Source organism: Exophiala dermatitidis (assembly GCF_000230625.1).
Source record: "Exophiala dermatitidis NIH/UT8656 unplaced genomic scaffold supercont1.5, whole genome shotgun sequence".
NCBI classification, from domain to species: Eukaryota; Fungi; Ascomycota; class Eurotiomycetes; order Chaetothyriales; family Herpotrichiellaceae; genus Exophiala; species Exophiala dermatitidis.
Window position 1 is genome coordinate 2580341 of NW_008751650.1, and position 23732 is coordinate 2604072.

Sequence of the window (23732 nt, forward strand, 5' to 3'; positions counted from 1 at the left end):
AAGATTGGAAGCAGCGTTGCATACCCGGTCGCTGGCGCGACCTACCGGACAACGTGCATGCAATTCATGCATATAAAGTCAAGCGCAGAGTATGATTGATGCCCGTGCCGTGATGTGGAATGAGATCTGCATAATAAGCGTACGAGATATCCTGTAAAATTCATACTTCCTCTGCGCACAGCCAACTTGAAGAGTATCCCCAGACTAGGCGACTTGCCGCTGATATCTCTTCTCAGCTAAGCACTGGCATAGCGTGCAGGCGATGCTAGCATGGGCAAGAGAAGTTGAAGCGGTCCTCTGAAAGAACAAGTCCGGGTACAACTCCCGGTGTAGAGAGCAAAATCAAAGGCAAGAATGGGTTGATTGCGCAATCAATCCATGAAATGCATGAAGCGGAATGTCCTGTTGTAGGGTATGCGGTGGACGGGTCGGACCAAGCGTCTGAAAGATGATGATGATGCACACAGTCGACACCAACCTGGATGTCGGTGTAATAGTGGAGTGAAGCATACTGCCGACCTAGGATAGCACCTTACCGACGGTATGCTAATGACTACTTAGTACTCGGGGTTCGGACATGCACGCTGGGGTGCAAGGCTCGGGTTGGGAACCCGGAATCCTAGTCTGGCAGGTGGTCAGTCCTGCGGTACTGATAGGTCTGATAAGTAAATGTATCCAGGCGTGGAAGCCTCGCTTCCTGGAGGTGCAATTGCATTATTTAGCAAACACGGCTGTACTGTAGCAGTACTACTACTAGTAGTGGCAGAGTCTCCCCATCGGTCGTAAGCAAGGAGGACGCCGTGATGCGCCGACTTCGCTTTTGTCTGTGATAGCATCTGTGACAAAAATCCCCTAAGGTGGTAACTCACCTGCACGGTGACAGCGGTCTGCGGTGTCAGCCAAAGATGTATACCTTATGCAGCCTGACCAAGGCAGATAAATAATGATATATTCAACCCTGGAATGTAAACCAAGGTGGACGTGCAGGTGTACGACCCCCCATCTACCTTATTCAAAGTTATATTGTATACAGGTATCTGCCTCTTGCGACTTCCACATCAGTTGTTCAGGTGCGAACAGATGATCGGCCAGGGGTTCGGGATCTGAAACAGCCAAGCTTTGGCATCAATCCACGGAGAAATGCAGATCTTTGGTCAAGCATTTGCTAGCAGTTCAACAGGGCTCGCAGGCGAAAGATTTATTCGTTGCATGTGTCCCCGTTGGCCGGCGTTGGTCAGTTAAGGTACATTATTTACTGACTGATGCTGGCCTTGCAACACAACACCATCTTGTATACTACTGGCATGTGAGCAACAACCACAATGGGAGTTTGAGGTGCCAGTGGAGCTTGAAGGCAATAATACGGATCCTGAGGATGCAGATTCAGTTTGGATGGTGGAGAAATGGTCCGGGAAGCAGCCGTGTCGCCCACCGGATTGACGTCAGCTTCTCAACGGACGAGGAGGATGGTGCCTATCATGCTTAACAATGACGCCCGTTATAGGCGCTCACCCACCGCCATATCCACTGCTGCCGCACGCTTGCGCAGCTTGGGGAATCGGCTGCTGCAGTCGGACTTTTGTGTGACACTCAACGAGTCAAATGAGAGTGTTGCACAGCGTTTGTCTTGTCGATGCAGTTCATGGCTGCCAGGTGAGCATAATCAGTCGCACGCGGATATCGATTCCAGGCAGTAGTGCGGGGGAGATACAGGTTCAACTTGAAGTTGACAAGCACGCAGCAGGACATTGGCAGGGGTACCTGGTAACATTGTAGACTTGTTCAGTGCAGTGTTGGTTCAGTTCAAGTTGTTATTATCCGAAAGACACCTTGCACTTAAAGCCGCCTCCGAGCCCAGTAACCTACCTTATCCGAACAAGTTAGGTTTCCGAGCCTTTCTTCAACACTCCCGGGCCTTGTCTCGCTCCGCCAGTAAAATGGATTTGGTACTGATGCAGCGAGATCGCCAATTACGCGACGCACGCTTAATCTGCACCTCAATACAACCGTTCGAGTTATCTGCTGGGGTTCACTGGGTGTTGGATGGTAGCTGTCGTGTGTCTGTGAGAGACAGAGCCTGGTCCAGGCCGTCACGCCCGTGCATCTCTGTCTCGCCGTTTGCCCGCCGACTACACCATCATTGCCGGAGCCACTCCGTAGCTTCTGGAGCAACAAATGTTACGATTGGGGCTCCCGAGGCGGCCTGCAACCCCCATAGCATCTGTTCTACCTTTTAGGCACGCTGTTCTACCTTTTAGGCACGCCCGGAGTGGGAACAGATGGTTGGAAACTGGATAATGGTGTCACCAGTAGTTTGTTTGTATGGTTGATCCGTTCCCGCCGTCGGCCAATTGTGGACACGCCCTGCCGGTGGGTGTTTGATGCTTGGGCCGATAGTAAGTAGGGGAGACGGTACCTGGCTTATAGCGAAAAAAAAAAAAAACTATCCCCTGGCGGCGACTGGCCAGTCTGGCAACTGTCTGCGGTCAGACTAGTTGTAGTACTGCCGGCGCAGGACGTTAGTGCCCTGGTTTGTTGGCGCCACCCCCCGTATGCTAGTTTCAATCTGCAGATGCTAAACTCCACTGCCATCGACCCGCGCGGAAGATACTGCAGTCCTAGCCCCAGTGCACCAGTGTATGCTCTCCTGCAGCCACTGACTTGCTACTACTGTACCGCACCCTTTCTACTATCAACTCGCTATCTCGATCCCCCTTCAAGTTCTCCCATTCTCCATTTCGCCATTCACCGTTTTCCCTCTTCGTTCCTCTTCCCGCCGTGCCTGCCTGTCTCGACTCAATCGTTCGTCGAGTTGGTTGTGCCTGCGACGACCGATCTTCGCAGTCTGTATTTGGTCCACGAAAGTACGCCGGTCGCTACTCCGTTTGTCGAAACCTCTGCAACCTGCACAACAGCGTCTAATACCACCATCCTGTTTACTCGGGTTTTCCTGTGAATACACGACAATCCTGACCTGCCACTGTTCACTCACCCCTCAGACCGTTGTCGCGGGCACGACATCGTCTCTGCGGTTGTTGGCTTCTCGCCCTGAAGTCTCTCGCTTGGCTTGATCGCCGCTCGACGAGTCTGAGAATATTAACCGACACTGACATTGCGGTCCAGTCATGACACGCCGACTTACCCTCAGTGGCAGTCGATCTGAAATGGGCTTGCTTGAGGAATCGGCTTCTGAACCAGAGACACCACCTCCAAGTTGGACTCCGGCCAAGCAGGACTTTTGGAAAAAGCCTTCAAAATGGCAGGTCTGCATGCCGCGTCTGCGTGTGGTCGCCAAGGTCGTGGCCGCTTTCATGTGCTTCATTGTCCTTCTCAAAGTCGTGAACCAGAAACCACCACCGCCACCTAAGACGGCGCCTCCTGCACCTCCAAAGCCGCCCACAGAGGAAGAATTGATGGAAAAGGCAAAGAGAGAGGACTGGATTTGGAAAGATTTCACAACGTATGTCTTAGCATCCTATCGCCTTGTACTACCCGCCACTCTGGCAGACACTGACAAACCTCGCTTGGACCAGACACGATGGCTTGACACGTGGGACGTCGCATCTCCGGTCCTGCGCAACAGGCGAGATTGACTGCAAGAACAATGCACCACAGATGATCCGCTACGATGGTTACCATAGCCTCCAGGAACCAATCGAACAGATCGTGCCTTGCATAGGACCCCGCGGCCTTCCATTGAACGAAAGTCAAGAGGATGCTATTTGGGCGTATCCTGGCCGTGCAGATGGTAAGCTAGACCGCTCATTAACACGTATGCGCAGATTGCTCATGCCTTTTAGGTGCTGTCGACCCCGTGTTAGGTTCCTACGAGGCGTCCGGCCTCGATGGTGATGTCTCGTTTGACCGCATCGGTCGTTTCCAGGCGTACGGCTTGGACCAGTTTGATGCGGCTGATATAGAGGAGATGAAGAAGACCAGCGATGTCGATTGGGACACTGTCGACTGGGGTGAATTGCAGGATACTTGTGTCGCCGCCAACAAACAACGATTCAAGCCAGTCAAGGAGCGCCTGCAAAGCTCGATTCAATACTCCAATATCCGGCACAAGCACGATCGAGAACCACCAAAAGCTCTTACCTCTACCATGGAACCCGGTTTAGTAAACAAGGCCAAGCGCACTGCGATCCTCATCCGCGTCTGGACCGGGGCCAAATGGACTGCCGACGCTGTTATGAACATCCGTGCAATGGTCGCCGAGGCTTCTTTGGCCAGTGGGGGAAAGTACCAGGTGTTCCTGCTGCTCCATGTCAAGGATGAAAGTGTGCCGCTGTTTGTGGGCGAGGATGAACCGCAGGCAACCATTGAAAAGCATATCCCTCCGGAGTTTAGATCGATGACAGAGGTCTGGAATCACGCCCAAATCCGCAGCCTCTATTCCAATTTGGCCGACCACGCGTTTGTTGGTCGATCGCCGTGGATGATCATCCAATGGTTCGCTCGCAACCATCCCGAATTCGACTTCTTCTACCAATGGGAGTTCGACGTACGCTACACCGGCCACTACTTGGATTTCTTCGAGTCAGTTTCTGAGTTCGGCAGGAGACAGCCACGGAAAGGGATATGGGAGCGAGCTGCCAGAGTTTACATCCCTTCCGTTCACGGCGATTTCGACACGGAGTTCCGCGACAGAGTTCGCGAGGAGGATCCGCACCGTGTCTGGGGCCCAGTGTCTGTGGAAGGCGTCAAGCCGCGTGGGCCGAAGCCTCCCAAGAAAGAGGTTGAAGACAACTACGAATGGGGTGTGGGCGAAGATGCCGACTGGATTGGCTTTCTCCCGAGTTTCAACGTTACAGGGACGAACTGGTGGTTCCGAGATTACCTCTGGGGTTATGCTCAAGGCAAATCCACGCCGAGAAGAGCCACTCTTATCGCTCAAGGAAGGGTCAGTCGACGTGTCCTGGAGATCATGAACTATGAGAACGCCGAAAATGGCCACCACATGGATGCCGAGATGTTCCCTCAGACAATGTGCCTACACCATGGCCTCAAATCCACCACGTTCCCTCATCCCATATTCGCGGACCGCCATTGGCCTGCGGATGCACTGCAGTCAACATTCAACGGAGGGCCTTTCGGACAAGCGGGTGGGTACTGGAACAGCACCTTCAGCAAGTGGAATGAATATGCCTGGACAAATATGACCTGGTATTACAGCTCAGCTCTGGCCAAGCCGGTTTATCAGCGACTCCTCGGCGTCACCGCGGGCGAAAGTGGTGGGCAGGAGTGGGAAGATGCCTACGGCAGAACCGTGGTCCGCCCCATGCTGCTGCATCCCGTCAAGGGTGGTAAATCCTGGCAATGGACCGAAGACGGGTGGCTTCAGACAAAAGGTGGAAAGTAGACATGTCCGTTACATGTCCCTCCGTCCAAGGCTAGGACACTCACGCAGCTCACGACATTACCCAGGATGGTTTGGAATGAGCACTGGAGTTTGGGAGTTTTCTGCTTGATCCATCGGCAACCTTGATACTGGAAACCACCTCGTCGAGCCGTCTGGTCCAAGACGGGCCGAAACAGCCACTGGTCCAGGATTACCAGGAAAATGCGCCCCGTTGTACACATTGCATGGTTGTTTATTTGCATGGCTGATTAGGGGCCCTCCCCATGAGGAGACGAGATAGTGAACATACGCGAGAGCAGCGCCAGGAACAGAACAGCTGGATATGAGCTACTGGGCTATGCAAGGCACCACATGAAAGCTCACAATGGCTTTACAGATAGAGACACAAGCGGCCAATACGCGGCCGTGGATAATGATAATATGTAAATGGTGCGAACTGCGTTCCGAATGATGGTCCCGTGCTTGACTGATAATAAACAAGTGCTTCGCCCTCGAGTACCTTGATTGTGAAATCAAACCAAAGGGCATATCGAAAAGTGTACTAGGGTGCATCTTGTGTAGACTGCATATTACTGCCACAGCTGCCAGAGTGTGCAAATGGCGCGTGTCTCTTCGCTGTGAACCAACGAAACGGGCGAGGAGGGACCCGAGTCTCCGATGCAGTGAAGTGCGAGTGTGCGTGCATATGCTTCAAGTTTCCTCGAACCTCTGCTTACTACTCCGGCTCGGAGTCCAGAATCCCACCTCAGGCCTCCATCCCTTTCATGGTGCCAGATCCTCACCAAAAGACGCCTGGCAATCTTCACACGAGCGCGCGTATGCGGCGTGCAAGGCCTTGGGGACCTGATGTCCACGAACCCTTTCCGCCAGACTAATCGTAGTTCGTTGAAGGGTCCTGGGGGCGGCGGCAGCAGCAGCACTTCTAACTTCTCGACGTCGGACCCTCACGGCAACGGTCCTGCGCCTCTATCACTCAATACCAAAGGTACGTGTTTTCTCGGCCAGTCTTGCTACGTGCTCCGGCTGATGTCGAGATGTCCGCACAGTGCCCGCTACTTCTCAGAAACATGTGAATTTCGCGTCACCCCCAGCGATTCCCATTTCGCCAGTCTCGTACCCCCCCTCCCCAGAGTCTGCCCGGCATGACTTTTCCTCACCCTTTCCGAGCCCCGGGATGGGCTTTCCTGCCCAACCAGACTACAGTCAGGCTTTAGGAATGGATCCTTTTGCCAATGAAACTTCGGATGGCGAGGACGACCGTGTCATTGAAGTAGCATTGGAGAATGCCAGAGTCAATACTTCGATCACGGTATCAACCTCAACGTCCTTGAACAACCCGGAACAGGACGCGGTACGAGATACGCTAGGTCGGTTTGCCGGTGTCCCTCGAAGGCCAACCAGCGAAAACCCGCCCGTTGGAGGCCCTTCTGGGAGCTCGATTGGCAGAGAGCGGAGCGGGTCGACAAAGGCGGCCATGGACGTTGACGCTTTCAAGAGATTATTGCTTACTGGAGAGCGAGGGACACCATCATCCGCGGCGGCAGAGGCGGCGGTGCAGAACACCCACACAGGGGTCATGCCAACTGTCAGCGACAGTGGCTCCAGTGCCGATACAGCCTCGATTTCGCAGCACTCGATTTTCGAGACCGTTGTACCGCTGCCTGAGGCAAGCCCACGCACTTCAGACGACTTGGAGGAACACCAAGCAAATGAACAGCGCGCCACCATGGGATCTGCGTCAGAAACTAGAAAGAAGCCCCCTCCACCGAAAAGCCGACGCGGAAAGCCTCTAAGAGACTCGAGGGGGGAGAGCGGTCCGACACCGACGTTTGATAGTTTTATTAACTCTCTTTCGATGCCCAGCAGTCGCCATGTCAGCTCCGAACCATCCGGGTTGACATCTCCCACGACTGATCGCAGTACTACCAAAGAGCCAAGTTCCCCGACCGCCGAGACCGAAGTCCACAGGAGAACACCACCGGCACCTCCGCTAGCTCGGCGAAAGAGCATGCAAGCATCCAGTAACCCGGGTTTGACGAGAAGCGGCTCCTCGAAAGACTCTACGCTCAAAGAGCTGGAAACACCTTCGAGTCCAGTGGTTCCCAGCACAACCCACAAACTCCCACCGCCGCCTCCTTCACGACGGTCAACCGGTGCAACCGAGCGGAAATCATCCATGGAGGTCTCTTCTTTCGCAGAAGCAATCAACAACCCCGACGTACAACATCAGGAAAGGCCTTCCGCCACGGAGTCAGAACATGAAACGCCTAGTAGTAATTCTCTCCTCTCCAGAAGACTGAGCCATCCGCATCCTCCCCCTGTGCCACCTCCTCGTCGGGGCCGCGGGTCCAGCCGAAGTAGCGTGGAAAATCAACGGCCCTCAATGGCAGCTTTGGGGGCCGCGGAACATGGAGGCACTGGTTCAAGTTTACGACGGAGTTCTACGGAGGGAAGGGATATATTGGCCGATCTCGCGGCCCTTCAGAGAGAGGTGGATGCCGCGAGAGCGAGTGCCGAAGGGGGATGATAGAAGTACTGTACACCGGACTATATTGAGTGTACAACGTTGTATGACATTGGTATGAAGTATGAATTGATTGATCATGCAACTAAAACACTAGTAATTCAGGTACTGTCGATCGCACATAGCAATGGGCTTCTGATGAATCCGGTGGTTGTCTGGCTGGCCATCGCTGGACTAACAACATACCGCTAGCTCGCTAGGGCTGTTTAGCTCGGGTGAAGCATGACGTACGCCGTGCAAACTATCCACCACTAGTAACGATCTAGGTAGTAGTACTTCACTTGTCGTGCCTCACTGCCAGTGGCAGCTGTGCACAGCCAGTGGACCATCACCGTCACTCCTAAGTACCGTGGCCGGGACAACGGACTCACTTCCAAGTTCCCATCGATTGTTCACTGTCATCAGCCTCAATTGTTGGTGCCTGTACAACATCGTGCCCTGCATTACTATCAATTACTATCATTTCACAAGCCCGAGCCCTACAGTCCTTGGTCGACGTCGAAGATATCAGGGATATTTTGCACTCCCCGGCCTCTTACAGTACTCCGCCCCGCCAAGGGCACGGCATCCCCCGCGTTGGAATTCCTGCCCAAGTTGTTGGCTCACGCTGCGCCCATTCATCTCTTTGGGAGATCCGATCCTTTCACGTTCCATACATCCGCAGCCTGCTACCTACTACAAGCCCGCAGATTCTTGACGACCTTACATCTCATAAGGCGCGTGCCCACGCGGTGTCAGCGCTGCACCTCCAGAGCCTTCGTGGACAGACTTCATAATCACACTCGCCGGAAGGAGCGACATAGCCCCTACGAACGCAACGCGCCTTTGTCGATCCCCTCCATCCCCTTTTTGCCTCGACGCCAGAGTCTATTCTATGCCACGCCCTTAACCTAACTACAAGAGCTCACCCACCGAATCTCACATCTTCAGCAACCTCCCAAAAAGTCTCCCATCAGATCCTACCAACATGCCTAGTAGAGGTCCTACTCTGATCAACCGTACGGCGCGGACTGACACTCAAGTAATATGGGCAAAAGGCTGACATGGTTTTTGTACAGTCCCTCCTCCACCCTCAGACCCGGCCACCCCCAGCGAAATGGGTCCCGGCACCCCCAATTCCACCACCACGTCACTCTCCGCACTGTCTGTGGTTGCGATCAAAGACGGCGCCATCGGCCACGGTGGTCGAGGTGCCGCATCCTCAGCAAACACGCTTGAAGCCGAACGCGCCGACCGTATCTCTCGTCTCGCAGGTCTCGAACGAGTTGCTACATCTCGACCGACACCTATCGGACACCTGGCTCCTGGCTCAGGCCCAGCCTCTGGTGCAGGGTTTGACAATGTGCCACAGCTCAAAGAGCGGAGTACGGTCGGTAGCGCGAGCGCAACAGGTAGTGTCGGCGGTAGAACAACGTGGGCCAGTGGGAGTATTGACTACGACGCAGACAAAATGAGCGAAGACCAAGATGACGGAGTATCAAGCACGGGCGGGTTCAGTGACGAGGATAAGGCAAGTCTGGTTGGCTTTGGTGAGGGCGCAGGCAGCACAGTGAGCGGCCCGGTGTCCACACCGCACAATACTCGAGCGTCCGTCTCTCGACAGAGTACGACCGTCAACGCACCGTCGACTCCTCGCACAGGGACCTTTCCGGCCGTCGACTCAGGCCAGAGCACCCCTATGAGTGGCATTACCCCCAGTGCAGCGGCTGGAAGCACCGATCCGAGAATGATGGACGGGATGAGCTATGATCAGAACTTCATTGATACGACCATGCAACCTGGCCCATTGGTCGATCAGTTACCTCGAGAGAGTCGATTTTCGGGTGTAGGAACCGAAGTCGCCGAAGGGATCCTACGCGATAGGCTTCAAGATCTGGAACAAAACCAGTATCCCATGGGAAGAGGCGACAGTCAAACGTTGGGCAAATTCCCTTTTGAGAGGGAATAAATCACGCTGTGACCATTGTTTCACAACTTCTCGGGTCGTTGCGCGTGGGCTATGACTCTTTTACGAGAATGTGAGAATGCAGTGTATGTACGATATCGGTGGCTCGTGTATGCGGTTGCTGGGGGAGTTCTCAGGCGCATAGTTAGCGCGACAGGTTGATGTTAGGCGTCTTCTGCTGCCTTTTTTCCAGCTTTCTGAAGCTTCCTTGCGCAGTAACGACGGATTTGTATAACAACTGCTGATTGAGTGCTTCCACACTGGCCGCACCCGTGTACATTGTACTTCAAGAAAAGCATCGGCGAAGGGTAAGATTGTACCATGTGATGCTAGGGGCAAATCGTAGTCCAACCGCATCGCGCTAGAGATGTTAGAGGACCACTAGTGCCCGTAATGGCCGCGGATATCTTAGCCTCACCGTCACTCCGGGCCTCGAATCCAGGTTTTAAAAATGCAGATTGACCGCTAAACTGCGCCGGGCCACACTGGCGACACCGCCAAATCCGAGTCTTGACACTTTTTCGAACCAGGCACCGCAACCGCGCTCGGGGCTCCCTGCACTGGACTCCAGTTCAAGTTTCAATTCACTCTGGATCATTCTCTCTTCGTCTTCTTTCCACCCTTCGTCCCGCTTCCTACAGTGTCCTCGTCACCCTCTCGTCGCCCAAGCAATTTGCCCGTCTACCGCAAAGCTGACATTGACTTGTCAAGTACGGAAAGACCCGAATTGTGACAATTTTTTGGTGTCTTCTTTACCACGCAAACCCGGTGTTACGCCCTCGAACCTCTTCCGACTCTACATATCGTCCGTTCGGGCCGTTTCGTTTCGGTTAGATTGCGATTGCAGCTGCTCCAAAGCCTGATACCTATTGCCGCAGACCAACATGTCCGTTCGCACACAATTCGCCTGTAAGTATACTCGTCGAGATTGGGGCAATTTCACCGAGTTTTTGACGCTGATGTAACAAAATAGTTCGGACGTTGAAGGGCATCGGCGTGGTCAATGGTGCACCCAGCTACGAGCCTCTTCCCGGTTTCGAAAAGTATGACCTATCACCTCGAGCCCCTTCTTTCCGGTGCCTTGCTAACATCTGTCTCCTTTCTTAGACCTCAAGGAAATCTTCGTTGCTGCGTGTATTCGCCCTGTGGCCGGTATTTTGCATGGGCCGCTCCTGAGAGGTATGAGCTCAAGATATGGAATTTGTTTTTCTTTTGGCTGACTGTTACCCAGCGTCAGCATCATCAATGCCGACACCGGAGCTATCATTTCCACTCTACCCGCCGAGAATGTGTTCGAACTAGGCTTTTCGCCGTTGGGCACCTACGTGATCACCTGGCAACGGCCCTCGAAGGACGAGAATGGCGACGCCGTCAAGAACTTGAAAGTGTGGTTGGTCAATGACGAGAAGGCGGCCGCAGAAGGTGTTGACAAGGAGCCCGTCGCGAGATTTGTCCAAAAATCACAGACTGGTTGGAACTTGCAGTACACCTATGATGAGGCCTTCTGTGCGAGAGTGGTCACGAACGAAGTCCAAATCTACGAAAGCCATGACCTGACCAATGTCTGGAATAAGATCCGCGTTGAAGGTGTGGCGGACTTTGCGGTCTCACCGGGGAAGAATCATGCCATTGCCGTGTTTGTGCCGGAGAGAAAGGTAAATTGCTTTTCTTTTCGGTTGTCGCGCGCTTGTCACAGTCTAACGCATGTTGTTGCAGGGCCAACCCGCTGCTGTTCGAGTCTATTCGGTGCCGAACTTCACCAATCCAGTGTCCCAGAAGAACTTCTTCAAGGGTGACAAAGTGCAGTTGAAATGGAACGACAACGGAACTTCCTTGATCGTGCTGGCGCAGACCGAGGTTGACAAGACCGGTAAAAGTTACTATGGAGAAACCACCCTCTACTTGCTCAGCGCCAATGGTGGCTTCGATTCGAGGATCGATCTTGGTATGTTGGCCTCCCGGAATCTGCTTGAGGGAGAACTGCCGTACTAATTCTTGGCAAACAGACAAGGAAGGCCCTATCCACGATGTCGCCTGGTCGCCGAAATCGAATAGCTTCGCCGTTGTCTATGGTTACATGCCGGCCAAGACAGTCATCTTCAACGCCAAAGCTCAGCCTGTGCACAGCTTCCCCCTGGCACCCCGAAACACCGTTTTGTTCTCGCCCCACGGGCGCTTTGTACTTGTGGCTGGTTTCGGCAATTTGGCTGGACAGATGGACATTTACGACTTGGAGAAGGATATGGCAAAGATTTGTACCATTGAAGCCAGCAACGCAAGTGTGTGTGAATGGTCACCAGATGGGCTACACATCTTGACTGCGACGACATCGCCTCGTCTGAGAGTCGACAATGGCATTCGCATTTGGCACGCTGGTGGGCCCCTGATGTACAACGAGGACATGAACGAGTTGTATCATGTCTGCTGGAGACCACAACCTGCGTCACAACATCCTTTGCCTGCCAATCCTTTCTCACCCATGCCGGTGCCACATCCTAGTGCAGTGGAATATATGGCGGCGAGAAAGACCCCCAGTAAACCAGCAGGTGCTTATCGACCTCCAGGGGCACGTGGTCAGGTGACTCCTTTGGCTTTCAAGCGTGAGGACGAGGGAGGCGCTGCGTATGTCCGAGGTGAAGGCGTGTCATCATTTTCCAACAGCGTCAACGGATTTGGCAAACCTCGACAACGCATCGTACCTGGTGCTGAACCCGTTGAAGGCAAGGCCCCATTGCCACCTGGCGCAGCGCCCGGCGGTGGCGTGAGCCTGACTGGAACCGGAGAAGGAGCCGACGACGAGCATCTGTCAAAGGCCGCAAAGAAGAACGCCAAGAAGCGAGAGGCCAAGAAGGCTGCCGCCGCCGCTGCAGCTGCCAAAGGGGAGAGCGGGACTGGTACAACAGGAACGGCGAATCTGGCCGCGCCGGAACACCGAGGGAAAAGTGAAAGTCGGAGCCCCGACGGCCGAGGTCATCAACGCAGTCGAAGCCGAAACTATGTGCCTCCTCCCCCTGGCCTGGAGCCACCGACGGGACCGAAAAAGGAACGCAGTCGAAGCAACAGCAGACGACAACGTCGCGACTCGACGCACAATCATGCTAACGGCACACCCAAAGGACCCGCCGCCCAATCGAAGCAGCCACGCAACGGTGCTCCTACAAACATCAACACCACGGCGCCCACTAACGCTGCTTCACAAGCCCAACAAGCTCCGCCCGAGTTGGAGGTTACTAGCCCCGTCACTCCCGGAGGTAGCTCTCAAGACAAGAAGGTGCGAGGACTCTTGAAGAAGATTCGGGCCATTGAAGATCTCAAGATGCGGTTTGCCGGCGGTGAGAAACTGGAGGACACGCAGATGAGAAAGATCTCGACCGAAGACGCTGTCAGGAAGGAACTGGCTGGGTTGGGGTACAATGGTTGATTTTTGTTTGAGAGGCTCGATTCTGAAACGGCTGTTCTGCGCTGTCCTTCTCTGTCATTTTGTCCTCTGCATACCGGTGTACGTGGAGATTAATGATGTATGGTGGAGAGGCGGTCCGACATCATCATAATCCCAAGCAAAAGTGGGATCTTTCGTGCTCTCTCGGCGAGCCTGCACAGCGCTGATCGCAGCCGACCGACTACCTTCTGCAGACCCCACGCTCTGATCCTCTTTCAAGGACTGTATGGGATTTGAAATATTCATGGATAATCCAAGCGCACGGCTGTTGCTGGTGTTGCTAAGCAGTCTGTGGAGAAACTGAAGAAACGGCAATGGGCTAAAGGAAGGAGCTGAGGGATGAGTTTCAAGCTTGCACGCTCTGACATCTTCTCCACTGCTGGGAAGGAATCATCAATGGTCGTCATCAGCAGCAATAACAACAATACCTCCCGTTGTCCTTTGGATGTGCCTATCAAAGGGTTGAGCCGTGGGCGAAAGGCATGGATTAAGGGGAATGGAAGTGAAATGGGATAGGATGGACCGGATCGGATTGTACTGTACTACTGGGGTCGAGATTAACATTGCTGAATACCTAGCCAGGCTCTATTACCCCAAGGCCTCGCCGGCGTGCACTGCGGCGAGAAAGGAGCTGAGGGTTGAAAATACCGCCGAGCTCAGATGCAGTGCAGGTTTTGGTAGTGCACTTCCAATGCAATGCAATGCAATGCCATACGATCATTTCCTTTTTTTTTCATATCATTCTAGGTAGTAGATGAAATGTTCCCTCCTTCATCCCCCTTTTTCTTTTCTTCTTGAAGGAGGAAATGGAATCAAGGGGGAGATAGATGAAAGACAATCAAGAGGAGAAAGAAAACCCACGGGACGAAACTGACAAGTTCGGGTTTCGGGGTTTTCTTTCCGTTTTTCCTGAAGGGATGCTTTGTGGGTAGTTTGATTTCTCGCGAGGAATACTGAGCTGTAAAAACCAAGGTATTGATACTCGCCTTGGGCTCCACCTTGCATCGCGATTGGGAGGGGGTCAGGGTCTATAGGGATATTGAGGGGGGAGGAGGGAATGGGGACAAGGACAAGGGCGGATGGCTCGAAATGAGAAATAATATAGCGAAAAAGAGACGGGGCCAGATGATCAAAACTGGTGCGTAAGGTGTGTTTGCCTGATACGCAGACCTTCAGACTGGCGGAGTGGAAGTGTGCTAGATGATGGATCAGAACTCGGGCTTGTGTAGTGAAGTGCTTGAAAAAGAAATGAGCAGAGCGAAGAAGAAGGCCGGTTGCTTCGATTGGAGGGACTGCAGGCAAAAAGGGCTGCTGCATGAACTGATTTGTGATGTATGAATCTAACAGGAAGAGAGGCTGATGGTATCAAGCTTTTTCTCTGGTTTTTGCTGGCTGGACTCGGGATTGTTGGAATATTCGGCTGCCTTTTTTCCTCCTGGGTTTCGTGGCACAGTTTGCGCACAGGTTGTCGCTGATACCCATGGGACCGTCGAAAAAGCGCTGACTGCTAGTGTTCAAACAAAACTGACGCCGGACATGGTGGAGGTCCAGTCAACTGTTGACATGTGCTGTAGAAGAGCGTCCGGTCGCGCAGGTGAACAGTCTGTTCGCGACAAATTCATTGATCTGCTTAGTGCTGACATATCCAGTCGCTGTAGTGCCAGACATGGGTAACTAGACTGGTTTGCAGTAATAAGGTAGCAAAGTCTAGGTAAAAACGCGCCTCTGCAACGGTGCGTTTCTAGATCTCGAGAACTTTGACGGTGTGGGTGAACCCATGTCGACATCCTGGTCATCCCTGTCTTGATCAATCCGGAACCCAACACTCTTAGTGAAGAGGTTCATCGGCTTGGATTTCGCGGCACCACCCATATCCTCGAGAATTCTTTCCATGCCGTCCACGTCCAGTTCACCAGTGGCCAGGAGGGCTTGATCTGAATACGGATGGGCGGTGATTTGTGTCTGTGTGGGCGCATCAGCAGTATCAGACAGAGGGTCCAATGACAGAATTAGACGATGGTCGGTTTGAACAAGGAAATCAGGGGTGGATGTCGGAACCCCAAATAAACCAGGCGAGACGGCCTTATCGTTGTTGCTTGGTTTCGGGAGCAGACTGATGGAACGAGGTTGTTGACCTCCGTATATGACAGGGGGGAGACGGGTTGGTTTGCCCTCTGACTTCCAGAACGAAAGCACAGATGGAACATAAACATTAACGTCGGCGTAGTTGATGACGGCAAGCTCATCACGGCCTCGATTGGACAGCTTGTCTTCAATGTAAATGCTGCCTTTTTGGCTGTATGCTTTTGCGGTGGGGTTCTCTGCTGTTTGTCCATGGAACAGGTTCTCTGATCGTGTTTTTCGTCTCGATGGGGTCATGAGCGCCAGAGATCCGGTCGTAGGTTGGTTTCCCTGGTCAATTGATTTCTGTTTTCTCTCCGTCGAAGAAGCGAAAATGTTGGATCGAACGGCGAAAGCCGTCATTGATCCCCCATGGATTCCTGAGATGTTTCCTTGGCCCTTGAGTAGATTGTTCCCTGCGCCACCCGACGTTGGTCCAACCGCTTCAAGATCCCATATGCCCCATTCTCCGTCCTCCAGAAGAGCGATCACGGCTCGACCCCCAGATACCCATTGGGCGTCAAGGACACGTTTCCTTCGTGGTTCGGCTGTTGCATTGTCTTGAATAAATGAAGGGAGGAAAGTGATCAGGAACTTTCCATTTTCGCCGGGAGATGTGCGTGAAGATCGACCGCTCAAAACGGTGTCTGTTGTTGCTGTAGAGCCTCTGCGTTCCCTAAGATGTGGTGGGAACACTTGATAAACTTTGCTACACGATGCAGCGGGGAGCGTGATGAGAAGAGTAGAATGTCGTTCGGCGGGGTAGGGACAGGTGTTGAAAGTCACCTTTGCGCTCATGGCGGAAGAGCGTAGGTACTGTTTGCGGATTGGCTCCGTATGTGCCGCATCTGTAGACAATCGGCCGTTGCTTTGGATCGGGATCTGATGTACCAGTAATAACCCGGAGCCGGTACATGATACCGAAGCAACAAGAAGGGCCCATTGTTGAGAACTTGACTCGATGGACTTCTGCTTCGATTGTCCCTTGGTTTCGTTGCCGGCCCGTGATTGCACTTGGTCATCTTCTGGCTTGTCTGAACTTGATGCGGTATGAGTGACTGCAACATCGGAGATGAATTCTGGATGAGTCTTTACACCGAAGATTCGCACGGTCTGCACGTCAAGTCGAGAGACATCCTCCACCTCGACTTCCGGTGAAGGGGGATCGAGGGGAGCGGATATTATGCTTATGCTGTGATCCGCACAGGCAGCAGCGATGATTATTCGACCGTGATAGGTAGAAGGCCATGACTCGGTTGGGGCCTGGGAAAGGTCCTTGGGTATATGAGGTGTTGCTATGCGCAAGGCTGCTGACTCTAGGGGGATGTCGACGTGACGGAGCACATCTCGATATGGCGCATATGGATCGACTTCATCCTCGTAGTCTTCAAACTCCGCAGGTGGGATCTTGTCTTGTTTCGCGGATGATTCTTCCTCCTCATCGTCGTCGTCGAGGTCAATGACCATGGCATCGTTTTTGGAGGTTCCATTCACTTTCGCAGGCGGCGCGTCCTTCTTTTGTGGCTTGAATCGCTTTCCTCCGTACCATACAAGACGCAAGCCTTGTTCATGTCCATAGATTATCACCGTCGAACCGTTGGAAGACTGCCGCGGATAGACGTGCGAGGTGAATGCTTCATGCGGTAGTTCGTAGCTAGAGTCGTTAGTCCACCGCAATATGAAGTGGGAGACGAGAAGACCGCCCACCTAAGCTGATACCGCTCGTTCTGTCGGAGGACCGATCGCTTCATCGTGCTCTGATTGTTCCTACCGGGCAGCTCAGGGCTTATGCGCGGTAGAGGAAGACAAAGATGGAAGTGGTCAGTTGAATGGCAATTGAAATGATGGTTGCGGAGACGATTTGATTGAATCCCCAAACTTTTTGGGCGCGTCGCGTGTCAACAACTTCAACTAGAACCTGCAACTTCAACCACCAGAAGTTATTTCACTTAACCTTACGACTGCGGTAGACTATACACTACTTTCAGTTTCTATGGCAGAGCTGAGATATGGCTGACGAGCCCCGTTGGTCACCTCGACTCCTCATGTCCATCGACGTGCCTCAACAGCACCGGAGCCATGAGTTCAGTCCAGTCGCTCGGCCTCCATGAACCGAGTGGGCTACAATACCTTGTCGACGAATCTATTCTGCCTCCCGATCCCTCACCTTCCCTCTATACATGGACTGTTTCCAGAGTTCAGGATGCCCCAGGGTCGGGCTTCGTCGAGGAGGAAATTATCTACACCGACCACTGGGTGGTTTGGTCAAGGAATGGAGCCATAAGACGGTCTCTGAACCTTGAAGTCGAGGGAGAGCCCATTCTGCACGCCTTTGTCACTCAGTTTGCATCGAGTGAAGAGCGGGACAACGCTGGCGGGAAGCCTAAAATTCAAGATGAAAATGGCAGGCCTTGGGAACGTGGTCTAGTGGTTGTGCTCAAAACACAAGCGCATATATTCCTTCAATCTGGCGATGACCATGTTCTTCCTCTGTCCTTTGAGGTCGAGTCGGCTTTTCCTTTTCCTTCTGGGTTCATACTACAGCGGAAATTGGGAAATGACGAAGTTACTGGGCAGCCTGCCCCGTTGCACCATGATCTCAGTACGATCAACGAGACCTTGACTTCGATCGGAGGTAACAGCTCCAGACCATCGCTCGTTCTTCCTGATCGAGATCAACCGATCCCAACGCTCATCCGCACTAATGCCAGTGGCATGCCCCGTACTTTCTCCTTTACTCAGTTGATGTCCGAGTTGGGTCTGGTGGTATGGAGTCCAAGTCGAAAGGGTGAGGCACTTGAAGAATGTAACGCACTACCTCGCTCTGAAAAGGTCATCTTCGTATCTCAGTCTGTCGAGTTGGAGTCGTACCAAACCCGAACGAAGCCACTGTGTATAGCACTGACGCTAAACGAGACCGACTCCACTTTCACGATGTGGCATGTCAGCTCAAATGTGGTGGGCCAGCACAGCGACACGGAGAGCACGAGGACTGATCTGGCGAAACGAAGGGCCTCTTCCAGGAAAAGCGCAAGTGCTTATCCACGAGATCCCAACGAATTGCTCAAGTCTTCCCGAGGACCCGGCAATCTCAGAGAAAGTCTAGGAGGGTCAGGCCAGCATTATCCTGATGAACCGCTATTCCCTTCGGCTGATGATCAAAAATCATTCCAGCTTGATCCTGCGGATGATCTCGCTTCTCGACTTGGCCCTGAGTTTGGAGATGTAGGGGTCCAGACGCGCTCAGCTCGAAGAGTCAGCTCGATGCTTGCGCGGACTGATTTGGGGCCGGGAACAGATCGTAACACATTCACAGATCTCGCAATGGGTCATGGTGGTCGGCAGAGCCTACGACGGACCAGCAGGCGAGGCGAATCAATTGGTAGTTTCAATGATCGCCGAAGCTTTGGCTTTCGCCGAAGAAGCTCTTTCCCAACCAATGCCTCTGTATACAGCACAGGTACTTCGTATCTCGACGTCGCTGCTCAAAGCCTGTTGGACGATCTGGAGCCTCTGCGTCAATCAGTGCGTATGGAAGACGACAATATAGGCGTTTCCGACAGCAATCTGCCTCGGGAGATCGGCTTTTTCAAAATCAAGTCGTTCCCCAGGCGGCAGGCCCACGATGGCGACGACTCGAGCTCTGGGATAAAAGTTCTGACATTGGCTCCACACGGTAGTGACGGGAACAGCTCACGAGGAAGAAATATCTATCTCTGTGTCATGGACAAGTCTAATCAGGAGCTGACACTCGTCAGAGTACTCGTGAGGGTTAATTTCCCAAAGAGCAGAACGACACATGGTTCCTCTCAAGCGCCGTTGGAACTCAAGGCCACGGAGCTACGCAGGCTACCAGGCATCAGGGATGTTTGTAAGGTCGTGGATGGTTATGTTCAGCGACTGGTCGTCCTGACCGAGTCGCGTTCGCAACTCATGTCTTTGCAACTGGAAGCACCTTGGTCACCCTCTTACCGAATCGAGCCTCCTGCACGATATCCTATTTTCGATCCCATGCTAAGTCCACAAAAGTACAGTCCAAGAAAAGACAAGGACACAGGAAGCAGGAGAATGATCCCGGGCGGAGAGGTACAACTGCGAGCTCTCCTTGACGCCGGATACCCAGCACAGATCTATGCAATCGACCAGGACCAGCGACGACATTCCCTGTCGCTTCGACTTGCTCCACGGGATCGCATGGTACTCGACATTATCAACATGTGTGACCTTCTGTTAGGTACCGATCAACAAGACACGCTGTTGGTTGGTTTCTGGGAGGTTTCCCGCTGGTTAAGGAGTAGAGATCCGCCGGTCGACTCGGAATGGGTTGCCATCGTTGTCCTCCTCTTTTCCCTTGCTGTTCCATTTATCAGCAACCAAATACCGTCGACGCCGAGCCGGCGAAAGAAGGGTCCTTTGCTTCGATCTAGCAGTGGAAGCTACGTTGACCTCACGAATTATGAAGCTATGCATGACGAAGGGTACGACTTGACATCCAAATTGGGTTTACAGGGCCCGGCTTGGTCGTGGCTCTTACAGCAACACCAAAAGACGCAGGTATCACCCGCCCCAAAGTCAAAGCAGAGGGTTGGAAGCTCTGCCACTGCTGGCAGCAGTCCCCACGTGCGGAAAAATTCCTTCATCATGAGATGCATTGTGATGGCGAAAGAATATACACAGTCACCTTCGGGCGAAAGCGCTCTGGGTCCCGAGGGCTACTTACCAACGGCAATCAACAAAGACCGTGAACATCGGGGCAACGCGATTCCAAAAATTCTATTAGGCTTGCATCTCCTGTATGAAGAAAGTAAGCTCGACATCACGTCGAGTCTCAGAATGAACCAGTCACAGAGCAACTTGGTAATGGTCATGTCACAGCTTGGTCGCTGGCTGGGGTGGAAAGACTGGTCGTCGGACGTCAATGCTTATTACGAATTTGAATCGGCTGATTTGAACAACTGCCCTTTTGATCAATCCGTCATCGATGGTCTTCGAATACCATCTCAGCCGTTCCAGCCTCCTTCGATTTACGAGTATCTCGAGAGTTGTATCAGCGGAGCCGCTCCTCCTCCGTTCTTGACACTTGCCAGAATTGCCGGAGCTAGCGAGGCTGTTGAGACTGATAACCTATTATGGCAGCGGACAACAGAACTGACCCCTCGCACCATAACACTTATTTCCTTTATGCAACTGACAGAAGGGTCTTATGGGACCCAACGGACCATCGAGGCCATGTTGAAGACTGGCCTCGATGAGCACGTTCTAGGTAGCCTCCCTGATGGGGTGGCTGCCGCCTTTCATCAAGCTATAGCCTCAAAGAGGAATAGGATTACCGAGATAACTGGGTCTGAAGCCTCTCGACTGCCCGGAGTGCTTCAGGGCCAGCCTGATCATGATTATCGGCACCATGCGTACAGACCGCAGCTTGCTCCTACCCATGAAGCCTTGAGAGATTATCACAGTATCTGTGCCTCTGCGCTCGAGGCAGAAGCACTTCAGCGTTGGGACGCGTCGTCTGAAGCGGACCGAAACGCTATCACAAAATTGATATTCAGCGAGGACCGTCGCTTCCCGGAAGCTTCCAAGCTTGTTAACCAGACACGAGCACCAGTAGTTGAATGTACACCGGAACCAGAGTGGACTGAAGTTGATCTTCTCGATGCACAAAAGGAATTGGCTCAGCATGTCACGCGACGGACACTGTCCGTGGCAGCCGGACGTGGGATGATGCATTTCAATGCCCGAGTCCCTCTTCTGACCGAGAGGGTACCGATCCCGGCTTTCAGCTTGCAATGTATCATGAAGCCTCGAAACGCGAATGAAAGTACACAACCCATGACTTTCAGTGCCGACAAGGCCTCATTCACGGAAGAGAAGGTGTGCTGGGCGTTCTTCCACAATGGGGCGTCTATGGGCTTGATGATCTCGAATGGCGCTCCCGGCATCGATACTTCTTGGATCCTCTACAACAAACCGCCCGAATTAACCAACCGACACGCGGGCTTTTTGCTTGCATTGGGGCTCAATGGCCATTTGAAGAACCTTGCCAAATGGGTGGCTTTCAAGTATCTCACTCCGAAGCATACCATGACATCAGTGGGATTGCTTCTTGGGTTGTCCGCCTCTTTCCTAGGGACTATGGACACCTTGATCACGCGGCTTCTCTCCGTCCATGTTACTCGACTCCTTCCTCCTGGTGCTGCAGAATTGAACCTCTCGCCTTTGACACAGACTACGGGAATCATGGGTATTGGACTCTTGTATCATAACTCTCAACACCGTCGTATGTCAGAGGTGATGCTTTCGGAGATTGAAAACAGTGACCCTGAAGAGGGGGCCGCTTCGGACACAGTGCTTCGGGACGAAGGCTATCGGCTCGCTGCAGGGTTTTCCTTGGGGTTGATCAACTTGGGCCAAGGGAAACGCCTTCACGGCCTCCATGATATGGGTGTGATTGAACGGTTGCTCACCATCGCGGTAGGAACCAAGAACGTGAATATGGTTCACGTCTTGGATAGAGCTACGGCAGGAGCAGTCATGGCCCTAGCATTCATTTTCCTCAAGACGAACGACGAAGCCATGGCTCGAAAGGTTGACGTTCCAGACACTCTTCATCAATTCGATTACGTCCGCCCTGATATTTTCCTCCTGCGCACCCTGGCTCGACATTTGATTATGTGGAAGTCCATCCAAGCTACGCAAGCCTTCATTGAGTCGTCGCTGCCCGAGCCCTACCGACGCCGTGCCGACCTCGCATCCACAAAGTTTCTCGGAACGGAGGACCTCCCCTTTTTCAATATCCTTGCGGGACTCTGTTTTGCCATGGGGTTGCGGTTTGCAGGCTCCCAAAGACATGATGTGCGAGACCTGTTGGTTGGGTATCTCGACCAGTTTATCCGGTTGAGCCGGCTCCCGGCTCACAATTACGACGCACGTGTGACGTTGAATGGTGTACGGAGCTGTCTGGACGCCCTTGCGCTGGCGACTGCTTCTGTCATGGCAGGATCTGGAGATTTGGTCGTCATGCGCCGCTTACGCGCTTTACATGGGCGAACGGACAAGGATACCCCGTATGGGAGTCATCTCGCTGCGCACATGGCTCTGGGGGCGTTGTTCCTTGCGGGAGGCACCCGGACATTCGGCACGTCCAACCTTGCCATTGCCAGTTTGTGCATTGCATTCTACCCTGTCTTCCCGACAGATGTTCTGGACAACCGCAGCCATCTTCAAGCATTACGCCATTTGTGGGTTTTGGCCGTTGAGAGTCGATGTCTGGTAGCCCGTGATGGCGACGCCGGCGGAGCTGTGATCGGCGGCGTTAGTGGCATTGTTCACCTCAAGGACGGAACTACCCAATCGATCCGTTGCCCTGGCTTGATACCGGAATTCGACTCCATCAAATCTATCGAAGTTCGAGGCGATGGCTTTTGGGATGGCTTCATTGACTTCGCAGGCCAACCAGACGGTGGCAAGGCTCTCCGTGAGAAGATCAAGGCCGAGAACGCAGTCAACGTCACTCTTAGCCGACGTGCCGCGTACGACAAGCCAGCCGAAGATATTTTCACTGCCGAGATCCAGGCATTAGGCGATGCGGACGGCATTCCAAGCGTGGATCCAAATGCGGCTGCCGCCCACGCTTATTCTCACGGAACCGTCAGCTTAGGCGGAACTGCATCGGCCCGGACGACGTCCAAGTCGGGCAATCCATTCGAGTGGCTGTTTGAGCTCGAATCGTTCAAGGACTTTGATCATGCCGAACGTGCATTGGTGTTGAACCCGCCGCCAATTGGTGAATGGAATGCCAAAGAGCTGTTACGCACCACGGTCGTGGATTCAAGATTGGATTTTGAAAAGGGTGTTCTGCCTCCAGAGCCAAAGGCCAATGCTCAGTTCCAGATGGATAAGCAGAAACTCTGGCAACTCCGTCTACTCTTTGCTTGGTTTGACCGGTGGGAGCGAGAGGATGCAGGAATGGAGCAGGAGTTTGGTAACTTGGGCAGTCGGGCCAATGTGGATGACGATAAATGGTTCAACAAGTCCGGAGGGACGTGGCTGAGAAGAGAAGTCATTGAACGCCTGAGGTGGAGGGTGTGGAATATGACTATGGCTACCAGTACTGGTGCTGGTGCTGCTGGAGGAGACTAAACGACGCGGTCGGATCAGCAGCAGCAGAATCTTAATAGATGACCAACAGCAGAAAAAATGAATGACGTAGAACAGAGCCGGGAGACGAGGTACGATATGATGTACGAGTAGTCGGTTGCATTCGTGCTTTTCAGTGAAGAAAGCTTCAGTTGTTGCGTCGCGAGGTAAGGGTCATGATGGCCATGAGATCAATAAATAA

At 53.2% G+C, this 23732-nt stretch overlaps 6 protein-coding genes across 6 annotated transcripts; 5 read left to right on the forward strand and 1 right to left on the reverse strand.

Annotated features, from left to right (window-relative positions):
• Nucleotides 1-3125: 3125 nt before the first annotated feature.
• Nucleotides 3126-5362, forward strand: HMPREF1120_06492 (uncharacterized protein; the record flags this gene model as incomplete). Its single annotated transcript, XM_009160695.1, has 3 exons — nt 3126-3460; nt 3534-3748; nt 3801-5362. 3 exons carry the CDS (start codon nt 3126-3128, stop codon nt 5360-5362), a joined length of 2112 nt encoding a protein of 703 aa, XP_009158943.1.
• Nucleotides 5363-6578: 1216 nt separating this feature from the next.
• HMPREF1120_06493 (uncharacterized protein) lies at nt 6579-7889 on the forward strand (the record flags this gene model as incomplete). The annotated part of the gene is made up of 1 exon (XM_009160696.1): nt 6579-7889. The coding sequence occupies one exon, from the start codon at nt 6579-6581 to the stop codon at nt 7887-7889; it is 1311 nt and encodes a 436-aa protein (XP_009158944.1).
• A 964-nt stretch (nt 7890-8853) lies between these two features.
• On the forward strand, nt 8854-9834 carry HMPREF1120_06494 (uncharacterized protein; the record flags this gene model as incomplete). Its single annotated transcript, XM_009160697.1, has 2 exons — nt 8854-8884; nt 8945-9834. The coding sequence occupies 2 exons, from the start codon at nt 8854-8856 to the stop codon at nt 9832-9834; spliced, it is 921 nt and encodes a 306-aa protein (XP_009158945.1).
• An 881-nt stretch (nt 9835-10715) lies between these two features.
• On the forward strand, nt 10716-13252 carry HMPREF1120_06495 (translation initiation factor eIF-3 subunit 9; the record flags this gene model as incomplete). The annotated part of the gene is made up of 6 exons (XM_009160698.1): nt 10716-10740; nt 10805-10874; nt 10939-11010; nt 11063-11486; nt 11548-11776; nt 11838-13252. 6 exons carry the CDS (start codon nt 10716-10718, stop codon nt 13250-13252), a joined length of 2235 nt encoding a protein of 744 aa, XP_009158946.1.
• Nucleotides 13253-13718: 466 nt separating this feature from the next.
• HMPREF1120_06496 (uncharacterized protein) lies at nt 13719-17219 on the reverse strand. Its single transcript, XM_009160699.1, has 2 exons — nt 17099-17219; nt 13719-17045 (listed from the first exon to the last, which is right to left on the reverse strand). Exons 1-2 carry the CDS (start codon nt 17140-17142, stop codon nt 14978-14980), a joined length of 2112 nt encoding a protein of 703 aa, XP_009158947.1. The 5' UTR covers nt 17143-17219; the 3' UTR covers nt 13719-14977.
• Nucleotides 17220-17470: 251 nt separating this feature from the next.
• On the forward strand, nt 17471-23533 carry HMPREF1120_06497 (anaphase-promoting complex component APC1; the record flags this gene model as incomplete). The annotated part of the gene is made up of 1 exon (XM_009160700.1): nt 17471-23533. One exon carries the CDS (start codon nt 17471-17473, stop codon nt 23531-23533), a length of 6063 nt encoding a protein of 2020 aa, XP_009158948.1.
• Between the last annotated feature and the right edge of the window lie 199 nt (nt 23534-23732).